Source organism: Salarias fasciatus, chromosome 20 (genome assembly GCF_902148845.1).
Source record: "Salarias fasciatus chromosome 20, fSalaFa1.1, whole genome shotgun sequence".
In the NCBI taxonomy this organism is placed as follows: Eukaryota; Metazoa; Chordata; class Actinopteri; order Blenniiformes; family Blenniidae; genus Salarias; species Salarias fasciatus.
In genome coordinates, this window is record NC_043764.1 from 11,425,851 (window position 1) to 11,451,910 (window position 26,060).

The 26,060-nt window shown below is 44.5% G+C and overlaps 1 protein-coding gene across 4 annotated transcripts in view; it reads right to left on the minus strand.

Annotated features, from left to right (window-relative positions):
• magi3a (membrane associated guanylate kinase, WW and PDZ domain containing 3a) overlaps positions 1 to 26,060 on the minus strand; it is a 111,568-nt gene that overhangs the window by 33,638 nt on the left and 51,870 nt on the right. For all 4 annotated transcript variants that reach the window (XM_030119735.1, XM_030119736.1, XM_030119739.1 and 1 more), the window contains exons 2-3: positions 10,354 to 10,470; positions 4,984 to 5,103 (exon numbers count right to left, since the gene is read on the minus strand). In XM_030119735.1, the coding sequence (XP_029975595.1) occupies positions 4,984 to 5,103; positions 10,354 to 10,470 (237 nt within the window). The remainder of the gene's footprint in view (positions 1 to 4,983; positions 5,104 to 10,353; positions 10,471 to 26,060) is intronic.

Genomic DNA, 26,060 nt, shown 5'->3' on the forward strand with positions numbered 1-26,060 from the left:
ACATCTGCCGTCTCTTCTTCATTGTATACCAGAGGTGGAACCAGCAAAGCCTTTGTTTTCAAAGCAATAATTCCAGCCTCATGCCATGATGTTTAGGCTTGTGTTTGGTGGGTGGACGGTGTACTGTACACACTGACGGCATTTTCATTTTAACAGTGGATTAACACTTACTTGGCACTGCCAGTGAACAACATTCACTCCTGCTCCACGTGTACGGCTGCCAGTGAGACGCGATCGGTCTGAACTTCAGCCCAGAGAGACCGTCGAACTGAAACATGCACCATTAGTGGCTTATTGGTGGGAAAGAATGTGTATATATGGTGATGTGTAGATCTCATGCCATCTGTTTCAGCCTGCAGCTGCCAGCAGATCTCATCTCCAACGTGTGAGAGTCTGAAGAAAGGAAACCTAACCTCTCTGAGTCCCCGCTTGTCCGTGAAGAAAACTCTCATTAAAAGCCGCGGGTGTAAAAGTTCTCCGACGAGGAATGCCTGCCAATAACTTCTGCTGTGACGTTTTTCCATCACAAAAAGGAAACATGATACAACTCGAGGGGCTCATTCCTTCAGTTCGGTCATCAACAAATCCTTAACCAGATCCCTTCCCTCTTTCTCCAGCCTCATGCTGTTTATTCCTCCGCCTGTTTGAGCCGGTCAGATCCTCATTAATCAGTGAGGATGGGCCTCGGCTCTCGTGGGGAGCGCCCGGCCTGCTCAGACCCCGTCGCCGACTGCCAGAGCCCCGGGCGGGTGGAGCATCTCCTGCTCCAGCCTTGGCACCGGACTCAGACCCTGCTTGGCATGAATGCTCACATTCACAAGGCAACCTTGTCCAGCCTGCGTTCCTCTGCTCTCTGTCCTTGTACGCGTGTACGTGCGTGTGTACGTGCATGCGTGTCTGGTTTAGCAACCTCCGGTGACCTGCCTCTCATGAATGAACTCCTTTTCTTCATGATGTTCATTCCCTCAGCATGTGCTGCGACACCCAATGTAGATCAAACCTTAGAATTAATTCCTGCTCTATATTATCCTTAATTCCTTCCTTTCGATCTCTGCTTCCATTGCTTTTTCTTTTAAATTCCTAATTCCTCTCCCTGTCCTTTTCCCTTCCCTCTACACTCGCTCCTTTCCTCTCTTCTTCCTTTATAGCATTTTCCTTCCCACATCTGTCCCTTTCTAAACCTTTACATAATAGCCACCTTTCTTTCCCCTCCACTCACTGCTTTATCCTGTCTTTCTTTTCCGGATTCTATCCTTTCCTCCTTCCACACCTCTCCTTCCTCCTCAGTTCAGTACTTCTTTAATTTGGCCATGCGCAGCAGCAACACTAATCCACATCTGTTGCTATCAGCGTTGTAGTAGCGGAGCCGGGGTATTTCTTAATCTTTCGAGTTCTCCTCGGAGAGGGCGGGAGATGCCAACACAACACCTTTCCGCCGTCCGCCCTCTGTGAATTCCTGCCCTTTGCCCTTTTATCAAATCCGGAGCAATGCAAACTTTACAAACAAAGCCAAAGAAAAAAAGAAGACGGTTTCAAAATTATTGCAAAGTGACTCAACATTTATTTTACAGTAAGTCTACATCTGTCAAGGGATTGAAATGCACAAAGAGGATTTCATCATTTTCAGCTCTTGTCAAATTGCACTCTGGTGGACTTTTTGCTGAGCTGGAAACAATCAATGAAATATGAGACATAAGTTGGCAGCAAAAGTGTGGCCTTGTTTGTAAGTCTCGTTTTCTTTCCTTTTTACTCTCTCTTGTGCTCTGCTTTTACGCTTCATCTCTGGTGTGTCATTCAGCACTGTTTTATAGCTTCAGACATTTTTTTTTGTTGTTGCACTGACTCACGAGTCTACGTTAAACCCCCGACGCGCAATCAAGAAAATGTTTCCCAAGGCAGTCCTGTCACAGGTAATCTTTGACGAGAACGTGCGTGTTTCCGGCTCCCTGCATGCCACCAAGGTAAGTCGTCTGCTGAAATTAATCATTACTCACAGTGTAACGAGAGTCTGAGGGATGATAAATGTTAGCATAAATCAGGGAATAATATCGATGAAGTTGTGTTTTCCTGCCATCGAAGCGGACTCCGGGGTTCAACACCTGCATTCCAGGACTTCTGCTCGTCCACTTCGGCTTCCTGTCTCCACCATGAATGATTCATGCCTCTTGGCTTTTTCTGCAACACCCACAGCGAGGGGCCAGAAAATTGGATATGCCCTAATTCACATACATGGACACACTGTTGCGCGCACGCAAATCAAATTCTTGAGAACTTCAACATGCTCACACACTCCCCGCTTCTTCTTCCATTGATCGAAAAAAACAAAACATTTCCATACTAATCTATGCGGTTCCGGGTAGTTCAAACTTGTCCGACCGCTCAACCAACAGCCGAATAAACTTTTCCTCGGAACACAGAGAGCATGACAATTGAAAATGTAATTAATTAATGCGGAAGAGGGGCCTCCTAAACACGCACTTCCCCTCTTTTTATGCTTGGCTAAGTATATTCATCATAATATTGGCCTTCTGAAATAACTTTCCATTATTGCTCGGCGATATGACAAGCAAGCCTGCAAAACGCTCATTGTCTCAGATATTGGTTCCAGCGGCGGAGCGGCGGGAAGCGAGCGTCACTCTTGGTTACAGATTAACCGCGGCTGCATCAAGCTCCCCGTTCTTCCCAGGTCTGGAGGATTAGACACAGTCGAGAACATGGCTGCCCAGGTCGACGTTTCCATTCAATCAAGCGAATATATAGTGAGGCCTTATTCAGACAGATAGACAGACAGAGAGAAGAGAGAGAGAGAGATAGACAGAGAGAGAGAGAGAGAGAGAGAGCACTAAAAGAAGTTAGTCATGCCACAAGAGGGAAAGAGAGATAAATAATGACTGACTGAAATGAAAAAGTAGGTTGGAGTGGAGTGTGGTTTTCCCGGAGCCCTTGACACTTAAAGTTCAGTTCAGTTAACTTTGTTTTAGTTTGTCCCACAAGAAAGATACTATTGCTGCAGCAAAATAGCGTGTCTCCAATAAAAACACCAAAAGCCATAAACAGTGTGAAACCTATTCTCATGCTTTCTTGTGTGTGTGATTGGAATCTGGCTGCTCTTTTCCAGGATCACAACAGCAAATTACACAGTATGTTTGATTCGGTACATTATGCTGGATGCCCTCCTTCATGCAACCATTCATCCAGGCTTTCGGATCAGCACCAGAACGTAAACGCGCCCCTCCAGTGGCTGGTTACGTGCACATGGGTTGTTGCAGCACAATGCCCGGGGAGCAGTCGAGGATTAAGAGCCTTGTTCAGGGACCCATGGTGGCCTTGGCAGCGGCGACAACTCGCTTACCTAACACCAAGGCCACCAGTGCCCACATAACACTACATCTCTTTATTCATCTTCTATACAAGCGTTATCCAAGTGTAAGTCAAGATGAGATGCAGGAATCATGGCTGAACGCAGCAGAGCGAGCCCCGGAGAGGTCGCTAGTACAACACTGGGTAAAGAAATGGGCAATCCTGCACTCGCACAGTCAAACCAACGAGACATTCAGAGCATCCAATTAACCTGGCACACAGGAAGAAGCTGCAGAACCTTGTGAAAACTCCTGCAATTTCCTTACAGAAAGGCTCCAGTCTGCAATCAGAACAGAGCACTCTCACTGTGATACCACTACGCTGTTGACATCTTCACAAAAAAAGTATTAAGTGATCCTCATTCAATGACTAACTAACCATGGGAATAATGGTCAGCATCACCGCCTCTCTCGACCTGATTCCCTGCAAGTCTGTGTCTCTGTCTGCCCGTCTGTGCTCGCGTGTGAAAAGTTTATCGAACTGTTTATTTGTGGAGACTGAGAGGTCAAAACGCTGCGCGTTAATAATTAACATTCCGAGGGCTTCTGGATGTGTGCCTCCAGCACACATGCGGTAGTGTTACATGAAGCAGGGAAGGACGGAGCGGCTCCATTATTCATCCTAATGACTGGTTCATGGGCTCAGGGTTGAAGGGCCGGTCTCCCAGGGCTTCACGTGGGACACGGAGCAGATGAGAAAGCTTTTACAAAGCCAACACGTTTCTAACTCGGTGTGTCGGAGACCGGGGGTGAAGTCCTTTTGAGCAACTAAATCGTCTGGGGAGAGATTACCGTCGGCTCTGTCACATTTACGATGACAATTTGACGACACGGGCAATGTGTCGACTTCACCTGATGAACTGAAGGTGCACCGCTCAGCAAATCCACAGGAGAAGTAAATTTAATCAGCTTTGTTTCCAGGGTGGACTGAAACAATGAGCTGTAGAGATAACTAATGGCTGTTGGCCCGGCGCAAAACGCACGGCAAGTGTCTCTGCTGGTTTCACACCGACACAGTTGTCATTTTCAGGTCCAGAGCTCGTAATACAGCAAATACAGTTGCATGCATTATTGCCCCTATGGGTGTATGCTGGCCTTTGAGTTTTCAGAGACTGAAATGTTTGATTTATCAACATTTTAAATATGCAGCCTTTGATGCAATATGACAGAACTGATTCAAGAGATACGTATTTGAAATGACAGATTTTTCAGTCATTTATTCATAACAGCTCAAACTCTATCTTTCTGTAAAGAATGCATTAAACTGAATGCATTTCCCGCAGTTTCTACTCACATGTTAAAGACATCCATGTTGGATAAATGGTCAGTCAGAATAGGACACTGGGAACACGAATTCGGCGATGACTGTCTCTCTGTATAGTGTTTGCTGTGTTGACTGTTGAAAGGCTTCAGCACTACACCTAAATCAGGATAAAGCAGAAGACGGATGGTCCTGGCAAACAAACTGGACGCCTCGTTTACACCATTAGAGAACAAATCTAATCGAATTGTAAAAAGGGTCCAACAAATAAAACTCTAAAAAGTACAACGTAAAGTGCCAATTGCTGAAGGAGGCACAAGATTATGAAGTGACTATGAGTGCATTGAGTGTTTGAAGACCTACCATCGTAGGTGCCACTCTCCAGCAGCAGGCCGCTTTCCTCCAGTTCACGGAACTCCCCCACGCTGATGAAATTGTAGTCCACTCCGGGAACCTCCCCCTCTCTGGGCTGCCGTGTGGTACCTGCCAACGACGAGACACTTTCAGACAGTAGAACCCTCTGAAGAGGTGGGTCGTACCATTTGAGGGGGGGGTGAACGTGACACTGAATCCAACAGGCCCACAGGGATCTGACGCAAGTCCAAATACAGCACTCAGGGGAAAATCTGTGTCTACATCATGAATAGTCAATAGATCTGGGACCGCTAAGCAATGAATTCATTATTCAAATATAAAATGGATGGGAAAAAAAAATATCCCCTCTTCACATCAAAGCAGCTGAGGAAGTGAAACTGTTTATGATAAGAGACACTTAACATTATCTTGTATATATTCAATCCATGTGCTTCTGATTTGAAAGAAATGGTTAATAGATTTTACTTACATAGTGTGTTCCTGTTTAGTAAGCTTCACATGACCAGTCGCATTCATCCATTCACAAACACACTATCACACACGTCAGCTCCCAAATGCCCATCATTTGAGTCAATCAAATTGAATTGTGAAAACTAACTGAATTCTTAAAAAAGATTAGAATCTGGAAAACTCAAAGGTAAAATGTTTGGGAGCTCTGTGAAAAAAAGACGGGAGATGTCTGATATATTTTCATGGCCGTTCGGTTTCTTGTTCTTTTCCTGAAGCTTTAGATGCGGCCTCTGCTTTCATCCTGATTGACAGTTCAAAAGCGAGAAGATTAGCTTGATAGATTAGTTTCTGTTGAAAGCGACAGCTCCGCTAAACTTTTTCATACCTGTTCTTCACTAGGCTCACTTCTGATCCCTTGCCTATTATCTGAATAACAGCTTACATAAGTACCGTACAGACAAACGCCGCTTCGTTTGAACAGCAACATAACGAAACACGTTGGTCGTGAATCTTGTGAAAAGTGGCGACTCGTCAGTATTTTGCAACATGGATCAAACGACTGTTTGCGCCGGAACTTTTCTGGGACTTTGCTGTTTACAATAAATTAAATCCTGAATCTGCTAACTTGCACAACTAAGCCATAAAGCGATGTCCCCACTGCATCGTCTGCGCCGGAGTCCTTTCCAATAACAGACAGATTACAGCCTTGCCAGTTGTTTCCGACACTGGGAAACATTTGTTCATGCTCATAAACCGCGGCTGAACTCTCCAAGGTCATGAAAGTAAAAACCGGTGACGTGTTGCCGAGCGTCGTGTCTCCGTCACGCCGGCGGCGATGCTCAAGGTCCGCTTCTTTTACACTGAAACAGTCTTTAAAGAGCGGTTCATTGTTTTTTTTAAACCTGGATAAAACATCCCAAGTTCCTTCAAAGTTGAAGTCATGAAGATGTAAAGTGTGTCATGTTGATGTTCATAATGTTATGAAAATGATTTTACGCTCGCTAACGCGCCAAGTCTGCTCGCCATCATCTTTAGATGTTATCAAGTTGTGTTACGGTGCCTCGGCTAAACCGCGGCACCGCGGGCACCGGAGGCTTTAATGGGAACCCGGCCCCATTCCTCATTTTCTTCTCTGCGTCAACATCCATCCATCCCGACTGCGGCGTGAGCCATCACATCTGAAACAGCTTAGTCTGTCACAAAGGCAATCTTTTATTCTGTCAAACGGCGCAATCAGAGGAGACCGCCGAAACCACGAGGGGAAGATATACGAGCTTGTTTTCGGAGGGAGGAATGGAGAAATGTGGTTATTTAGCTATTTGTTGTTAATTCGACTTCCTTGCTCAGGGGACTGCGTGACGGCCTGGATCAGTTTTGTCACCCTGACAGTTTTAATCGGTGTTAAATCATCGTCTGCCTCTGTAAATACACATCAACCACCTGAGTTTGACGCAACACGGTTTGGAAAAGACGAAGATGAAACTGTACGTGAAAGCAGATAATTGAATAATCTATGTTTTTTGAATCGTGAAGGCAATTATAGCACAGTTACAGATAGATGCTGGAGAAATATGACAAAAAACTGTTGAATGTAGAAGCATAATGGTTGTCTGAGAGGGAGCACTGGGGAAATAAAAGCTTTGAAGGCAGGAGGAACTTTCAACCAATTCTCACTGGAGAGCCGCGCAGTGCCTTAACTTTTGCGTCTGCTTTCTCTTTGTTTGTCTGTTTTTAAGAGATGAAACGACTGCATGAAAACAATAACAGGGCCAAGCAAATGAAAAACAAAAAGCACAAGCAGCTACCGAGTCTGCTGGGGTTACTGCGGCTTCGCACAGAAAGCCGGCCTCTCCAGCGCCGAGGTGCGAATCCAGACTGCGTGCTTCACCTCTCGCAGGTTGAACACCCACTCAGTCAGCAAACACAAGCAAAGTGACAAATGTTTACCAATAAGATGCTAATTGCAGTGGATCAGAAACAAAGGAGCCAAGTGGGAGAAAAAGCATTTGAGAAATTATGCTAACATGGATCAGATCGTCGTGTGTTCCAGTTTTGGGATAGCAAAGATTTTCGGTGAAGATTTGACGAACATGTATTAAACCAGGACTCTGCAGCTGTGGAGTCTTCCGAAGCAGCCCCAACAGATTAAATGTAAATAAACACTTATCTAGTATTTATTTTATTTGCAAAACTAACTATTTTTCAAAATAATTCCTTAAACAGCAGAAAAATAAGTGAAAGAAATTGGTAAAACAATTCAAAATCAAGCAATGGCTTAAAAAATGTTAAAATCACTAGGAAATGTCAAAAAGAAAACAGTCAAATTATTAGCCAAATTTTCTAAAATTGCTCCAATGATTTTAAAAACATATCCTAAAACAGCTGAAATTGCAAAAAAAAGCTTTAAAAAAATGGCAAATTTAAATGGCAAACATGTATAATGCTCCATAATAATGCTTGTATAAGCCTTGACTGTTTGCTAATCCCTCCGAGTTTGATCATGTAATATTTTCATTCTTGACTCACATTGAAATGCAGCTGTGAAATGCACAGTTTGCTTGTACGTGATTTACATTTCAAAATTTTTACCTTTTATTTCAACGTAGGACAGAATCTTAGGTACATCCGTGCAAAGCTATATTGTATATTTTGTCTCATCAGCTTAAGCGATTAAAAGTTTCTAATAAAAAGAAAAAGAAAAGTAGAGGTTGCTATGTGACTGAAAACTTGGGACACTTTTTAATATTCAGTACCTTTTCTTTTTCTTTTTTTAAATCTTGTACTGGAGCTGATTGCTGCGCTGTGACGGATATTAATACCGAGGGAAGGAGAAAGGTAGTTGCCAGCAGGGTTGGGGATCAGGATTTAGTAAAGCCTGCAGGATTTTGTGTTGACCTGGGCCCCTGGTACTGTCTCCAGCTTCTGTTATCTTTTGCAGGAGGTGGAAGCGACACTTAATGAATCCTCGCCGTGTGTAGCGGAGGAGGGAAGCCATGCCTGTCTGCCCGTCTCTCCGGGCCGCTGTGCTGAGTACAGGCATCGCGCCTGCAGCGGCTATTCGGGCTCCTGGCAGGGTCACTGTGGCTCGCTGCGCCGTGATGAGCCACCGGCTGAATGAGCAGAGTGGATGGAGGACGTGCGCTGATCCACTGGAGCCAAACTGCAAGCTGGATATCCATGATACATGTCTTTTTTTTTTTTCTTCTGTCTTCCTTTTTTTTTTTTCTAATTTAACTCCCGTGATGAGACTGGGGCAGTGTGGTGCACTTCAGTCAAATTCAACATACTTTAATAGTTACTAAAATATGTTACTCGTCCCTTTACCTCCTTTTGGCCCGTCTGAATTAATTTTCTTGCATTCTTAACTTCGAGCGTGTAACTGCACGGAGTCCTGCATGATGGATGACTGCAATTCCAGTCATCATGGAGATACTAAATCAACTCTTGAACAGATAATGAGAACAAGAAGCAACACCACAACAGCTCGGATTAACTACCAGCAATGCAGGCAGCGCCAGTGAGCTGTGGAAACACATTCATGTGAATATTACCTGCTGTAATCACGCACTTCTCCTTCGATAAACAGGAGTTTAATGCAATAGCAGAGCTTGCTTCATAATAAAGCTACCACTTAACCCAGTGAGCAGGATGAGGCACATCCTGGGCTGTAACTGCTGTTTCATTTTAATGGATTTTAAGATACAGCTATCAAATATATGCATGTCGGTGGCAGAAAAAAAAAAAAACATTGCAATGCCATTTCAGGGCTCAAGGCTCCTCTGTGTGGAGTTTGCATGTTCTTCCCATTTATACAGGAACTCTGGGAGCATTTCTCAAAGCACGCTGGGTTTCGTGATCATTCTGAAATGCCCGTAGGCATAAGTGTGTGTGTGCGTGTGTGTGTGTGTGTGTGTGTGTGTGTGCTGGATTGTCTCTTTCTCTGAGTTTCTGTGTGTCTTTCTGTCTCTCTGTGTTGACTTTACCTCCTGTCAGCAATAAAAGGCTCCAAACAACTGCGACCCTAAATGGCAGGGAGCGGGGACAGAGGATGGCTGGACGACGGCTCTCTTCAGGAAGCCCAATTGTGCAAAGAAAAGAGGAAAAACTCGAACACACTGCGCACTTAAGTACTTTAATTGCACTAGTAATCTTTGGAAAAAGGGAAGAAATTGAGCAGAGTGTTTGAGATGCGAGGGATTGAGATGGTTTTGACCTTCACTTAAATACCATGCTGCATTCAGGCTGAGAGCACTGAGGACATGCTTCACACCGCAAAACGCTCATTCTGCAAGACGTTACAGAAAGCATTAGCGCTCAACGTGCACATTAAATTCAAGACGCGACTTATTTAAAAAAGCTATACCCTTACACAAAGCGCTTCCCAAATGTTGAAACTTACCCAAATAATAAATGCCGTCTCGAGCCGCTGATAAATCGCACAAACGTTATTTTCTTTAACTCAGCTGTGCAGCCCGGAGAATTGCAGCTGCTCTTTTATTTACGCCTGTTGGCTTCGTTGTCCATTTTAAAATCACTGGGGTATAAATACTAAATCATTCTGTCCCGGTTTTTTCTTTCTTTTTTTTTTTTTATTCCACTGCTTTAAAATAAGAAGTGGAGCAAAACATGTAGCAAAAATGGAAAAGTTGTAGAGAGGATGAAGAAAATGTTGGCATTGAACCTGTTAACAGCTTAAAAAGTCTAAAAAATATATATATTTTTTGTGAACAAATGAGGATAAATAAAGGTGAAAACAAAGTTCAAAACAAGCAAGAAGCACAGAAAGGCGAAGTGAGGCGACGGCGGCACAAAATGTACCAGCAGGAGAGTGGAGCTGAAAACAGACCAGACTCCCATCTGGAGGGGTCAGAGGTCACGCAGCAGAGAGGAGAGATGGGAGGTACTCACAGGGAATGGTGCGCAGGTACAGGTTGTCCCTGATCACCTGCTGGAGCTTGTGGTCCAGGGAGCCCTTCTGAAACTGCAGACTGAGGTAGTGGCGCAGATCAGTATTCAGCACCTTCCCTAGAGGGACACAGAGAGAAACGTCGCATAGGTTCAGCGTGTGGATCAAGCAGGGGAGCGTCTGCATCGCGTTTCATCCATCGATGGATCCATCTTCACACCAATATGTTTCAAGTTCACACGCGACGAAAGGCAAGAACACGACATTCGGATTGTTGTTTTTTTCAGGAGCAGTTCAAACCTGATGAAACGCAGAGGCTGCAGACACTTTCAGGAAGTGGGAAATTTCTCCTTGGAGTGATGGGAAGTCAAAGAGGGATGAGAAAGATGAAGAGAAAAAGAAGAAACAGAAAAAAAAAAAAAAAATCTCTTCTGTGCGTGCCGCTGTGAGCCTCTCCCTATGCACGGACTCCAGCTGGGTGTGGAGCACGAGTTCCCTTCCTTTTTGAAGACACGACACGCAGGATGTGCTTCGACTGTGCCTCCAGCGACGCTGGAACCACAGCCTTCCTCTGAAAACTGCCCAGCAGGAGACGAGCAATTAACCTCACACACTCCACTGGAGGAATAGTGCGTACGGAGAGCCGACATCAAACCGTATAGGAATGGTTTATTTTGACATTTTTTTCAAAGTAACAGCAACACCTGCAAAGTGCCTCATCAAGAAACAAGAGTTCTGTGTGCCACGCCGGCTTTGTCTCTTTGTGAACGCCGACGTTCAGATCTACAAGGCCAGAATGTGCTAATGCTGTCTGTCAAAGGCTGCCAGAGTCTCTGACGCAAGTGTCGAGATCACACAGATCTTCTTGAGATCAGGAGATGTTGACAAATCAAAGTTAAAGAGAAACCAGGCGGGGAGTGGTGACGAGACGCCGCATGAAATCTGCACTAAAGCTCCAGCAAAGGAGCATCAGTCAGCCTGATAACGCACCTCCACCGGCGAGACGCCTGCAGAGATCGGAGCCACGTCGCCTTTCGTCGCTCCTTGTAAGACTAATTCTTCTGCCGACGGCTGAATATTTCATCACGCCACACAGTTCTGAGTCACCGAGCAACACTCGGTACTTTCGGTGATCAACTTCATGCTCCAAACTCATTTCTTCGCTTTTGATTGCAACAGGAAATATTCTCCGGCTGCATTCCGATCCATTCAACAGTATAGACACACAAAAAAAGGGCTCAAGAAGTGGAGAAAACGGGCAGACATAAACCGAATAGAAAATGCTTGAGCTGCACAGTAACAAAGAGGAAAAGTCCCACAGTGAAAGTAATGCAATTTTTAAAGTGTGCAGCATCCTACGCTTCCCACACTCCATAAGTCAACTCCACTTTGAAACAAGAAGCTTTTTTTTTTTTTTTTTTTTTTTCATGGCACTCGTTTTCAGAAGGGGGAGTTCTGAGGGATTGAAAAAAAACAACATCAACGATCACCTTTCCAGTTCAAAAATAATGCAAATTACAGTCATTTCTGTTCAGTTTGAGGACATAATAAAACTACCACGGGGACTACATTATGTTGCTTTAAATCCTGCCAAAAAATCAACGTTGGGAACATTTTGAGATAATAAACTGCCTCCAGTTACGGTGGATGGTGGTAAACACAACTAAGTACTTAGAAATTTCATCTCTACAGACACTTCTGTTATTATGCATTCGTGAATGAGGTCGAGCCAGAAGACAAAAAAAAAAAATCCCTCAACACTGACTGTGAGAGCCACAGACATTGTAAATGTGTAAAAACACAGTCACCTGTTTGAGTGCAGACGAAAAATGTTTTCAATTAAAACTTCAAATACTCACACAACCCCATGACACTGGAAATATTTGTTAATCTTTATAGATGCATTTAGTCTTAGTCTTACTTCATATCAAGTAAAAAATTAGTGATTGTGAATGTTTGAGCCCCCTAACCCCCCCTCCCCCTCCTTGTCAGCGCGTTCTGATTTATGCGAGTTGAAACAATCCAATAACTGCATCCTGGCAGAGCTGCGGCACGGAGACGCATAGCTGCCCCATTATGTAATCGCGTGGACTTTTTTTTACTGGCACAATGAATGTGAGGAATTTAGGTCAAGGAAACAAAAGCTGGGCCTGGTTACGCGTCGCAACTTTACGGCCGCAAGCCTGCAGGCCGAGTTCCCAGAAGACGTGACACACGAGAAACCCCAAGTTCTCTCACATGTAAAGAACAGACATGCCCACTCTCTCACACTGACTGTTGAAGGAAGATGGGTTTGATTACGCTCGGGAAGCCTGGGAATTTCACCTCCAACTTCACATGGTTTCAAAAGATCAACTGGTTTCATTACAAAAACAAAACATACTAATTGTTACAAGATTCCGGCAACTAATGGTAGATGCCCCAGTGAGTCAACAGAATCAATCTCCCCCGTGTCTGCCTGTTTTGTTCTCTCCAACACACACACACACACACACACACACACACACACGCACGCACACACACACGCACATGCAAATCACCTCCTCTGCCCAAAGCAAACTCCCACTCAAGTGCTTCTAACAGGGTAGTCTTTGTGGTCCGCCTGTCAGGTTGCGTTAGTGTACTACATCATATCTCCAGAGACAGAGAGAGAAAGAAAAATAAAGGAGGGGCGGAGGGGGGGTGGAGGGGGGTGGAGGGGTGGCGACTCTCGGTTCCCCGCTAGGTTACAAGGCAGCGCATCACTAGCCTGCCAGGCTGGTAGTACGAGGCATGTGGGACACAATGGGAGCCTTTGTGCCCTGTCATCTGGCTGTTAGGCATCCTCCCATTGGAGGGGGAGGAGAGTCCGGGGGAGTCGGAGAGGAGGAAGGGGAGCTGCAGTTCAGCGACGGAGAGCTATTAAAAACAAAGTGGGCGTGTGTGTGTTGGTCTGTGCAGGGGGGTAGGATGAAGGACTGGGAGATGTTTGCAGGATGATGATACAGAGGAAGACACGTGGAAACTCGCCATGCATCCTTTGTTCTCACCTCTTCATTATCATCCCACCACCGATTGGTCATCTGTGGATCTCGCTGTGGAGATTTTTCAGAACTCTACAGGACCTCTCACTTCAAGTTTTAGCTCATTTTCTGAGCTGTTATCTGCCTTCCTCACTTCCCATTTCCTATAAAAATGTCTAAATGTGTAAAGCAAGAGGAAAGTAGAGGAGCAACAAGCATTTACACAGATCCAAAACCTGAGAACATGTGGAATAGATATTGTCATGTTGCCCAGAGCTCTGTTTGTCTCGATCGCACACGGTGACTAAACCGAAGCACATGCTGCTGCCCGTCATCTTTTTCAGCTGTAAACACTCACATTTCTGTGGGTTTTTCCACGGGAAACCACCATTCTCAGGCTCACCTCACCATCTGTCATCTTCTGGAACTTATGTCAAGACTTGAGCAGAAGTGCTTTGCAAAGCAGTCTTTGAATGGGAGACAAGTGTTTTTCAGACAAAACACAAAAACAAGAGCTTCAACCTTCATTTCCCTACAATGGAGCTTTAGCAGACATGAAACACAATGTTTGACTCAACTTTTTAGCCTGAAGGTACAGAAAAAAAAAAGAGAGAGACACGCAAAAAACCCTGAAATCTACGATTTGGGTTTAAACAGCTGATTCATTTTATAAAACAGAATAAATAAGCAGTTCTGCTCCACTGACTATATACCGACTCACTTTGGACAAAGGTTCATCCTGGACAGGTTGAAACATCCTCATTGGTATTAAACAAAGGCACTGCCTTCCAGCCATCTCTTCACTTTGATTTCCCAACTGAAAATCCAGTGACTTCATGAGAAAGACAAAGTGTTGCAGTGTTCCGGTTGAGCACAACACTGTGTTTTCTTCTCTGGATGATATCGGCCACAAAACACTCATGGTGAACATGGCAACATGCAATGAGACCATCTGAGTTAACCGGAATCATCAATACGAAGAGTTAAGGCGCCCTGTTAATCTAGTTTACTCTAAATCAGTGTAGCTGAAGTTTAATTGTTATTTATGCTTCTGGATGAAATGTCTTGACAGCTTTTGAATTAATCACAACCTAATGGTGCTGTTAGTGAGGAAATTAAAAAAAAAAAAAAAAAAGAGCAAATGAACTTCATTTTCAGGATTCACAACTATTTAATTTCGTAATTCATCCAAAAGTTAATGGGATATTTAAGCCTGATAATGTCGGACTAAATGACTGACTGACAGAGTGATTGAGTGGCTCATGAGAAAGAGATGATGGAATCCACAAGAATGCAAAATACCTGGAAATGAGAGAAACTCAGGGAAACGCCTGCACACCTGCACGCTACATACTGTGCACTCAGGTGAAACTATCCATCTGTGTGTTTGTTTTCCGCTGAACCCCCGCGGCGCGATTTAAGTCGTGCCAGACCAGCATGCCCCCACAGTTCACCGGGGCCCACAATAATTGACTCCTAGTACATATATTTTCTCAGGCAAACACTTCACGGGGAGTTAAATTACAATGGGCTTGGATATAGACGCGATACGTCTCCTAAATGAGTGTGGAAGCAATGCGGAAATGTCACCAGCAGGGGTGTCAGTGGGCGTCTAATGAGGCAATTCTCTGACAGCAGTGATGCCCCAGAACCGTGAGGGAAAACCCCCACCATCTGCTAATTACCACCATGTTAGGTTCATTTGACAACACAGTGTCTGTATGACAGGCGGACCGAGCGGGGATCAGCATTACTGGCAACTAGGGGGCAACCTCAAGTTTCCTCAGGTTCTCATTAAAATGGCAAAGAAATTAGGAATGATGGCAAAGGCTGTGTTCAGTTTCTGAGAGCAGGAAACAGACAGGAGGCACCAACAAGAGTCCAGGTGATGTTCACCCACTCTGACACTGTCCCTCCAAATGTTTTCCTTGTCTGAGAACGACTCTGTCGCAGTTCTGACCAATGTTCAAGAAGAGAACTGTAATTGGCCAGCTAAGACGGGGCTAAAGTGGAGTCAATTAGAGGCTGCAGAGCCCAGGAGATTAATTGTGGATGCAGGGACGCTTTGGAATGAAAAATGTTACATGAAGGAAATCAATGTCCCCAATTGCCCTTTTCTACCTCCAGACGAGATACATCCCTCTTGAAATCCAATTAGGAGAGCCCATATCTTAACATAAGGTCAGTGTGCACGAGCTGAGTGTTTAGGCTGAGAAACGGCTAATGACCAGGTCCAAAACCTCCCAAAACAAAAACCCACTTTTCAAATTGTTTCTGCACAATGCAGATATGGAGGAGGAAAAAAAACAACATGTATTTCAAGAAAGGTTATGTCAAAAGTTTCAAGAACATTTACAGGTTGAAGTTATAAGCTGATAATATCACATTTCTATTCCAGACACAAGAGGATAAGGTGCCAGAGGAGAAGCGGTGACTCTTCATGATGCTATTTTGAGCTCGCCGTGCCACAAGGACAGCGGCATCATCCCCGCACCCTCGGCAGAATACTGCGATCAACTCTTTCAGCAGATAATTGAAAGGAACTTTTCCTACTTCACATTGTACGCAGGGCTTAATGCCGTGGGTTTATTATAGTCAATGTGATAATCATCAACACGCTTGGCAACAGACGCAGATGGTGTCCCAAAGCACTCAGCATTCAGAGATATATTCTCGGCTTCGGGTGGCTTGCTCACTATTGTTTTCCTGCTGTACTAAATACCCAGATAGAAGTGGTTTGGTGCATTCTGGACTCATTTAACAGTGCGTACCTATTGGTTCGATGCTCTCTCATAACTTGAGTGTGTAGGTATCATGAACTCTTCCTAAATGAAGATGAGTTGACATTAATTCAAAGCACCCCGTCCTTCCCGGTTAAGGCTGAACAGCGTGCGACGAAAGATTTAAGCATTTATTTCCCCAGACAGTGAGAAGTGACCTTGGAATTGTCCTTTCTAATCCTATTGTGGCTTAGAGGAAGACATTTAACAAAGAGCTGGGGGAGAAAATATGAAGGTCGGGTCTCTCTCGTCTTTGTCTGTCCCTTTGGGACTCTTAGCTTGTGCAGAGAGCTAGAAGAACAGGCACAGTCACCCGGTGGTCATGGAGAGCAGACGGGGGGCTTCTGCCCTGTTCCTTCAACGTGCAGCAGAGTGACACATCGTGGAACATCACAGCCTCTCCTTTTGCAAGGTATTTAAATCCAGCCGTGTCCCTGCAGCAGTGCTTCTTCCCCTGGAGTCTGCTGGACCCAATCTATTACAGCGGTCAAAAGTTCACTGGCCGGTGGGGGTCATCCACAACCTCCCAGAGCTGGCTGATAATGGATACCGGTGGATTTTAAAGAAGCAGGGCATGTATTTTCACATTTTGAGTATTTACTTCTTTCAGTGACAAGGCCCATTAGTTTGGGTAAACTTATAAATATGGGATTGATATTCTGAAGGCTCTTTTTCAAGGGTTTTCAGGATCAGACCGATGTCTCAGTCACTGATCTGCAAGGTGCCACAAATGGCAGAGGCACGGTATAATTTGGCTTACGTCTATAATTCTAATATTAGGTGTCTCAAAACTATGATTCATTGCAGTTGGGAGTATTGCTGATCCATCGAGACCAAGCAGATTGACGCGCAGTACCTGTGTCCACATCCAGCGCTGCTGAACAACAGACCCAGTTTTCCGGCTGCTACTGGTGCGAACAGGCGTGAAATTCACTATCGAGTCAGTTCAGAAGTCCGGCTCTCAAACCCTGACTGTTAAATATTGCAGTGCTTTTTGTTTTTCTGTTCTGTTGAATGGAGTAAGTTTGTTTGTCAGATTCTCTTGTTGATCCAGTCAGAATAGTTAATGAGATGCTGCTTCAAACACTTGATTCAAGAAATATCTACAAAAGTAGTGAATTTTTCAAATTCAATGAGTATGCTATACAGACAGGAAATCAATATTAATCAGTGTCTCAGTTTAGTTCAAGGACTCGCTGTCACTTACTCTGCTATTATTTTATTTTTAGCCGAGCTGGCAGCTTGTATCACAGGACAGCAATGTCGACGAGTCAGTTCATCACTTTGGTCCAGAGATCGGACAGAAACGAAACTGACTTAAATGACATTGCGTTTCATACTCTTTCCACGAAGAGTGTGGATTTATTTATTTTTTAATCTAGAGTTGCACACTTCATGTTATCTGGTGAAATATCCGAACATGTGTTTCACATATTGGCACATGCTAAAACAACCATACCACAGGGTTTATCTTTACGACTTCGGAGATTAAATGACTTCTCTTCTGTTTATTGCCTCATTGAAAGGGGTGTTGTTGCCTTGTGTGAAATATTCTGGAAACTTCTGAACAGATTGCTATGAAATCAAATGTGCTGCCGACATATTTTTATCCCCACAGGATAATCGGTAATATCTTTGGTGATTATTTAACTTTGAGCTGTCACAACATTTGGGAGGAAAAAGAAAACGCTTTTATCTCTTCAAAGCTAAAATTATTCCCATGAGATTCAGCTATTGTTTGCCTTTTGGGTAAATTCAAAAGTTGCGACTGTGGATACCAACTCTTGTGACATTGAAAAATACACCTCAAAGTGATTGAACATCACTCCATCCAGCGCAAATGCTTTTGTTATGAGTCATTTTCTGAAAGTGTCTTTCACTTATCCAAATTATATGGATTGTAAGCAAAACTATTACTAGTCAAAGCTCATTTCTAATAATCGCTGTGCAAAAAAGGACGTGAGGTTTCTTTATATGAAGCCTTTTTTATGCTGCATCCATTCATTCCAAGAAACTATATATTGATTGTTTTGACATTGTAAACATTTTTCTTGACTTGTTTGATGATTTCCTGTAGAAGGCCACAGCGGAGACGACAATTGCTCCTTCCATTTCCTATTCATCCCATTCTGAAGCAACAGGCTTTGTTAGTAGTAAGTTGACTGGGTTGCTCACCATCAGCAATATGTGAAATGTTTCCCATCGAGTGCAACAAGAAAGTTTGCACTGAATCTAACTAAAGGACCTTTTCACACAGGGCGCAGTCTTCCATTAAAAAGGGAACATTGCCCTCCCAAAACTGATACATTTGGCAGAAGATCCTGGTCAATACAGCAGAGGCAGACTTTAAAAAGCCACGGAGACTTCTGCTCTCAGCCGTGCACTAAAAGCTTGTATAGTTCCACGAGAGCATGAGAAAGGGAGGCTTTTAACAAGGTGTCTCCACTTTCTCACCTGACTGTATAGCGACCCATTTGTCTCTCATCTCTTGGCTGCACTCCCGCAGCAGCTCAGGTGTGCTCAGAAATGCACAACGCCAGACCTCTAACAGCGAGGTTAAGCCCCCCGTGAAGCAGACAAATAAGATCAAATGAATGGATAAAAAATGTTAACGTAATGCTGCAGGATCACAGGACGGGAGGAAAGCTGCCGCTGTGTTTGTGTGTGTGTCTGTGTGTGTGTGTGTGTGTGTGTGTGTGTGTGTGTGTGTGTGTGTGTGCGTATGTACTCTGAACACATTTCCTCCTAAAACTGTTGTTCATCTGGCTGATCTACTGCATGGAGGCCAAAGAAGAGGCTCCCTTCTGCACACTGCATCATCAAAAAACCCTTCTGCTGTTTACCATCTTTGTGGTTTGAAACCTTTGTATACACAGACACACTCGTGCACACGCACACAAACCAAAATACTCTCTTCCCACTGCACATGCACATACACACGCATACAAATGACAGCTTCCAAAGAGGGTGAATGAGACAAGAGATGAAAGCGGAGACCAATCTTTTTCACCTCATCTGCATCACAGGGAGTCGTCTTTACGTCCCGCCGCACGAGGCGGGGAGGAGACACAGGTTCTCATTGTCATCCCCGGATCAGAGAGTGGGAGATGTGACATGAAGAAAGATCAATCAGTCTATTTTTGAAGAGTCAGAAACAGAGCGGCCGCATGAAAATAGATGAAGGGATTCGTGAAGAACAATACAAAGTCAACGTCTCTAATCACATCATTTCAACTTACTTCTGAAACATATTCAGAATAGTTCTTGATTATATTTTGTGATATAATTGGGTAAGAAAAACAGAGAAGCAACAGTATTTGTTGATGATGTGGTGCAGTGTTTAGCACTCTCGCCTCACAGTGAGAAAATCGCAGGTTTGAGTCTACACTTGGAGGCTGATTTGTGGTACTCAAGGTCAAGTGGTGATAACAAAGTGGCCTGACTTTGTTATTTTGAATGTGTGTGACTGTGTTTCCGTGTGTGTCCTGCAGTGGACTGTGTCTTCACCTGTAGTTAGGAAGGATTGGTTCGAGCACCTCCTGAAGCCCAACCTGATAACGCAGAATAGGAGATGGATGGATTCCAGCAGTCGAACAATGAGGCCAGCGACCAGCTCATTAACAGCAGACGTGTGGCGTGTTTTAAGTGGAATCACAGTAACAAGAAACGGATAGTAAATGGATGAAGACCACTTTGTCTCAAGTAGTTAGAGGAACCAAAAATCTGCTTTATCCTCGGCAGCCCCGTGGATTATGGTTCTACGGAGCCAGTAAAGTGATGTGCTCTTAGCCTCAATAACTTGGGCTGTCACTGACAATATGCCGCCCGATGCATCAGAGACAACCTCAGGGGACACAAAAGTCTGTTTTTTTTTTTTTTTATCTCCGTGTCTATCTCTCTCTATTCCCTCTCTTTCTCATGCACCACAATGACGCTAGTTTTGACCCAAAAAAGAAAAACATGAGGTCTGAAAACACACCCAAGCGACACCATTAGTACCAGAGATTGAAAATGTTATGTCACGGCGACAACTTAGTACAAGTGAGTAATTCCTGTTATGTGACGTGAGGGATTTACACGGAGGAGGTAGCGACGGAGGGATCCTGTCTGCAGCTTTGGGCACAACACGCGCTGCTTTGTGATTTCCGAGGCTGGCATATGTGTGTGTTTAACGCTTGCCCTCGGTAGTCAGCAGCAATGTTCCAGGCATGTCTGCTAATAATGTGCACGGCCGAGCAGAAGGCGTTTTGTGGTGGAAAGCACAGCCCGAGGAGTCGCAGTTGCTGATTTGACGTGCGCGGCTCATGTTGCCGGCCTGACCCAGCTGCTTCCTTCACGCTCGACTCACACACACACACATCGGCAAACGGCGTCCCGCTGACGTGGACACACACCACGGCTGTATGGGCATACATTAGCGCTGGGGAAGATGGGTAATTAATCAATTAGTCAATAAATTACAGACGGTTATTGAATGAAAACGCTCAGTGGTAAAAACATGAAGATGTGCATTAGTTATTCTGTTTCAAAAAATTCTAACTTTGTTCTGACATTAATACATTTTTATCGAGTGTGAACTGAAATGCTTGAAAGTAGAGGATTCATAATAAAAATAAAATAAAATGAGAGACTCATATTAGTGTAAAAACATTTGCTATGACATTTATTTAAGGTGAGCTCGATGGAAAAGCCCCCCTGGGAGTGAAACAAGCTTTAAAGAGACAAAATACATCAAAGTTTATGTTATGACATTAGAGGTTTACAATCCAAGACAAGCAGCACTTATCTTAGCATCTCACACAACTATCTGCTCAGTGATGGTTGAGAATTCAGCACTGAAACAAGAAAAAATAAGGAAACTGCCAAATATGGTCACTTGACTGCTATTTTACTGGATTCTATGCTGAAAGTGTGTGTGTACATTTAGAATGAACAATAGCCTTTATTACCAACACTGAATAAAAATCAAAAAGTCGTTTCTTGACTTTCAACTTGATATGAACGAAGGACTGATCTCAAGCTCAGATCAGGAGACCCATCCATCCATTTTCCAGCTCAGGGTCTCTGGCTGAGCGTACTCTGGACAGGTCACCAGTCCATCACACGGCAAACACAAAGACACACACTCTCACGCCTGGGGACAATTCTTAGAGTCATCGATCAGACTCAAATACATGTTTCCTAGATTCAGGTTACCTTGACAGAAGTGTTTTGGGAATATTCAGTACCAGGACCATTAGGTTAGTTTTAGAAATACTTGCTAGGTTTTAAAAAATATTCTTTGCCAATATTTTCGAACTTGTTGCATACTCAAACAGTCAAGTGCGAGCTCACTTTGCCGTAGCTACTCGAAACCTCAGTAGATATTCTGACATTTCATCACCAAAAATACATGAGCGGGTCCTTGGCTGGCCCTTCACTCCACTTCCTCGACATGTGCTGTCACCAGCGGCCGCGGCTAAAAAGCAATTCCAGGTTCAGCGAGTGATGTATCCACTATTTCTAGCACACAATCACGACCTGATCCCTGTCGTCCGTCTCCAGCAGGTTCGGCCGGCAGGGTGTGCATGAAGAGAAACCACTCTCCTACATTACAACCATCCATCATGTGCCTCGGCCTCAGCCCGCAGAACAGGATGCACAAATATCACCACAATGAGTCAGCCGCCCGGACCTAAGTCACCTCAGCGCCACGTCCGTGTCGCACCCCTTTTGCAGAAAGAGGAGTGTTTCTGAGGAGAAGAGTTTGAGTTATGAGGCCATTTTTCTTCTCGGCGAGCGTCTGATTTTAGCCGTGTGAGGCCTATGGATATTGCTCGGCCACTGGATACAGACGTTTAGTCCTTGATTTATCCGCGGCTCTTTGAAGGCACACACACACACACACACACAAGGGGCTGCGCAATAAGCTGGGCAGATGCCCAGGGAGGAGAGGGCAGCCGCATCAGTCACTCACAGCAGATGAAAATGCTTTAGCGGCCAGATGCCAGAGAGCAGATATGAGGAGAATCGGAGGCAGAGAAATCCCCACAACCGCTGACTGACTGTCTCCACAATATTTACCTCACGCCATTTTATGGAGATTCTCTCTGATGTTTAGGAATCTGTACTCATCCAGCCGCGCGTAACCGACGCTAGTTATGTTTAATAAATAACGGCAGCGTATGACCGGCGGGCCGACGGATGGGGAGGTGATGGGGGCGGAGTGGAGCGTATCGAAACCAACATCTGTGTGCTTGCTCTCAATTTGTGGGAGGCAGGAGTGAAGTTTGACCAAACAAGCCGACAATCTGCTGCAGCTGAACACAGACAAGCGTGCGGAGGGATGAAGTTTACGTCTACTGTATCTGTGTTGTGCATATTTTTGTTTGTACGTGTGAGACAGAGGTAAAGCCCATGCATGAACGCTCGGCAAATGTGTGTTTAAGCATCCCCCCTATAGGACGCTGTGCGGAGGCACGGAGACGAGCTGTGACTACACGCCCGAAGGAAAAACACACACGTTTGTTGGATTCAACGCCAAAGATCCCGCGAAAGCCCCGAGCAGCTTTATTACCATCTTAAAAATATGAGGGGCTTTCTGTCAAGAAATGCACAGAGCGCAGGGCTGTAAAGACACACACACACACACACACACACACACACACACACACACACACTCCTGTTGTTGTGTTGCTGAGGGACGGATCCACTCTGAACTGATTTCAGCCTCGCCGTTGATAGATACGTCTCTGTTATTAATATGAAGTCACACAGATACCCTGCCAGAACACTCTAGTGAAAGGTTTCAGGCTGTTGTTGGATTATTACTTCCATGTGTGAAGGTTCCACCTGGCTGAATTTATTCCCAGTCACACTGGTATAAGCAGTCTCTCTCTCACACACACACACACACACACACACACACACACAAAGAAGATAGGTCACTCCCCAGGGAGGAAAAGCTCAGAGTGGTTTCAATAAAAAGAAGAAAAAAAACAGTACAGAGGCCATGAGAGAACCTCGTTAAAAATGTAACTGATACAGCGGACCAGCGCAACCTCAAAAGAAGAAGCCTTCAGACAACACCTCTTCAGACGGGGTACACACACATGCAAACAAGCTGGGAAATGTTATTACGGAGACATATTCGAAAGTCAATTACTGCTTAGGGATATCATCACCCCTGACCACAAACACATCGACTCCCTCCCACTGGCTCACTCAATGATAATTATCTGGGGTTTATTTTCTGCAGAACCTGAATGAGGATGAGCTGTAAACCAGAGAGAAAAGAGGCGGAATGTAATTATGGAGTACGTTACTCAAAATCCGAATCTATTAAATGTAGTAATTGAGTACAGGAGCAGTTTGGCTACTCATTATAGAAATAAAATGTTGAGAAAGTAAATCATATGTTAGTTTTATTTGTTCCTCCCAATCATGAGCACATAGTTGTATTATTGCCGTGGTTAAAAGCTGAAGCTGCTCTGTAATTTGAATTTCACCTGAAACTTTTTAATGAACACAGAACAACAGACAAAAAACCTTTAGTGAGTCAACTATATTTTCTGTGTGACAAAAGTAACAACTAAATTACTCATCTGTTCTTCCCACAGGTTATGACTTTATTCAGAACACTGAAACCAAAACTGTGAGGATACAATGGTTTCCGTATTTAATAAGAGATCAATAAAGTGGGCAGGTGGAGGAGAAGAATAAAGACGGCAGAAAGAGGAGGATGAAATGAAAACATGCCGCTGAAGCTAATCAATACAGGCTCATACAGCAGGTGTGCTCATGTGTCCGTCCTCAGCCCGTGTTGGAGGTGTGCTGCTGTGAGTGTGTGCAGCTTTCCTCGCCTCGTCTGTGCTCTCCTCACACACTCCTCTGTGTTTCCTCTGACAGCTGAAAGCCCGGCCGTCTCCTCGCACGGAGAGGAGCGTCTCGCTCTGAAACCAAACAACGACGCTCTTATGTTTCAAGAGCCCTGAAAACAAGTTTGGCGCGGCTGCAGTGAAGGCAAAAAGAGGAGAAAGGTGTGACGGTGCAAATCCACTGAGAACGTTCTTCATCTATACCCGTAGTTCTTCATTACGCTGAAACTTTTAGTTAATTAAAGTTAACACTCCTTGAGTCGACGTATTCCCACTTCGGTGTGATTACTTTTTTTTTTTACCACAGAGGGAGATTACTCTTCTCTCCCCAGTACAATCACAGAAACAGAAACATTTTGAAGTAAGACAAGAGAGCTGTTAACTTCATGTAACTAACTCTTAAACACACACACAGATACCGTACACTCTCTGCTTCACAGCAAGTATCCCATTTACCTTGAATTCAGTTTGTTCTGGCATAAAAAGAAAAAAAGAAACCTTTCCAGTGAAGCTGCTCTAGGTTTAGACTGCTGGGAGCTTCTCTCCTCCCTCATTCTCCATATTTTCCTCTGTCACTGCTGCATGTGGTTAACACCGTCTCTCTCCTCTCTGTACCTTCCTGCAGGATCTCTGACAGCTGACACCCGGAGTTGTGATCTCCTTCCCCCTTCACGTCGGCGGCGAGCGGAACAGCAAGCCGTCGGATGTCATCTTTGTTTGCGTGTTGTTTTCGGTTTCTGCCCTATCCTTTCCTCTTTCTACCCCCCAACTCAACCTGGAAAACAAAGCGAGGCTGGTTCAGTAAAGTTTTTTTTTTTGTTTTCATTCCACCATTGTCTGTGCTCGCTTGCGTGGAATAGTTGGTGTTGTTTCTGGAAAAGTGCCAGAGATGGCGCCATTATTGGACTATGTAAATGTAAAGCAAACTAATTTGACAGGAATCTTTTGAAGACACACACTACAACAAAAAAAACGACACAATAAAGTTAATCCGATGTGTTGATTTGTGTGTCTGTTTAAAAAGATAAGAGCGTGAACCCCGTCTTCCTTTTTCCTGTTACACGTAAAATAGAAACCTGAAGAAACGCTAATGGATCGATCAGATCTGTAGAGATTTAACATGCATGAGCATGCATTTCATTTCAGTCCAGGCGGAAGAGCAAACAGAGATGCCCCCAGTGAGGAGAAACAATCCACTGTCATTACTCAATAAGGAGGTCTCTCATTGGTTCACTCGTCCCATCGAGACTATAAAGAACGAGGACGCCGACCATTTCTGAAGACAATGATAAATTTAATTAGCTGTGAGATATAACTGCGGGGAAATTCACGCCACTCTGCATGGTAATCCGCTTTCCTTGAGAATATTTCTGAACAGGATTATCAATGGAATAAAGAGCAGAGAGCTGGCAGCGGGATATGGGCCGGGCACTGCAGCGGGGCAGCGCTCGGTGCATGCGGGGTTTCCCATCCCAGGGCAAATCGCGAGCGGGGGCTGTTGCCAGCGTTTCGGAGACGGAGCAGATTACGTGGATCTCTACGCAGGGTAATGAGGAATTCCTGCTCGCGTCACATGTGAGGAAAGCTCGAGGGCAAGTGTCAACAGCAAGAAGAAAAAGACGTTTCTGCATTCAGCGAGCAAGACGCTGTCTATAAACATTGCAGGGTTGTGTTGCGGTTGATAAAAAAAAAAAAAAAAACTTCAATGTGTGTACAACAGTAGTGTAGCTATCACTCAATTATTAATTAGCAGAGCACAGTAAAGCGTGGTTTAACTGTGGGGGCGATGCCGACTGCAGCTGCACTTTCTGTTATTGCAAAGAGTATTTAACAGTCTACCAACCTCGCGTTTATAGATCGCACTCGCACGCACGTGCATTATCTTTGCACCTCGGGGGTTGACGCCGTATTACAGCACTCAGCACGAACGACGGGGCCGTCAGGAAGCGGGCCCGGGCAGTCTATTAGGGCCGATGGAGAGACAGCACGCTTTTTGCAGCGCCAGCCCTAATTTTCAATTACAATCGTGGATTAATAGCAATCAGCACGCCCAGGTGGTGCCTGTGATTAG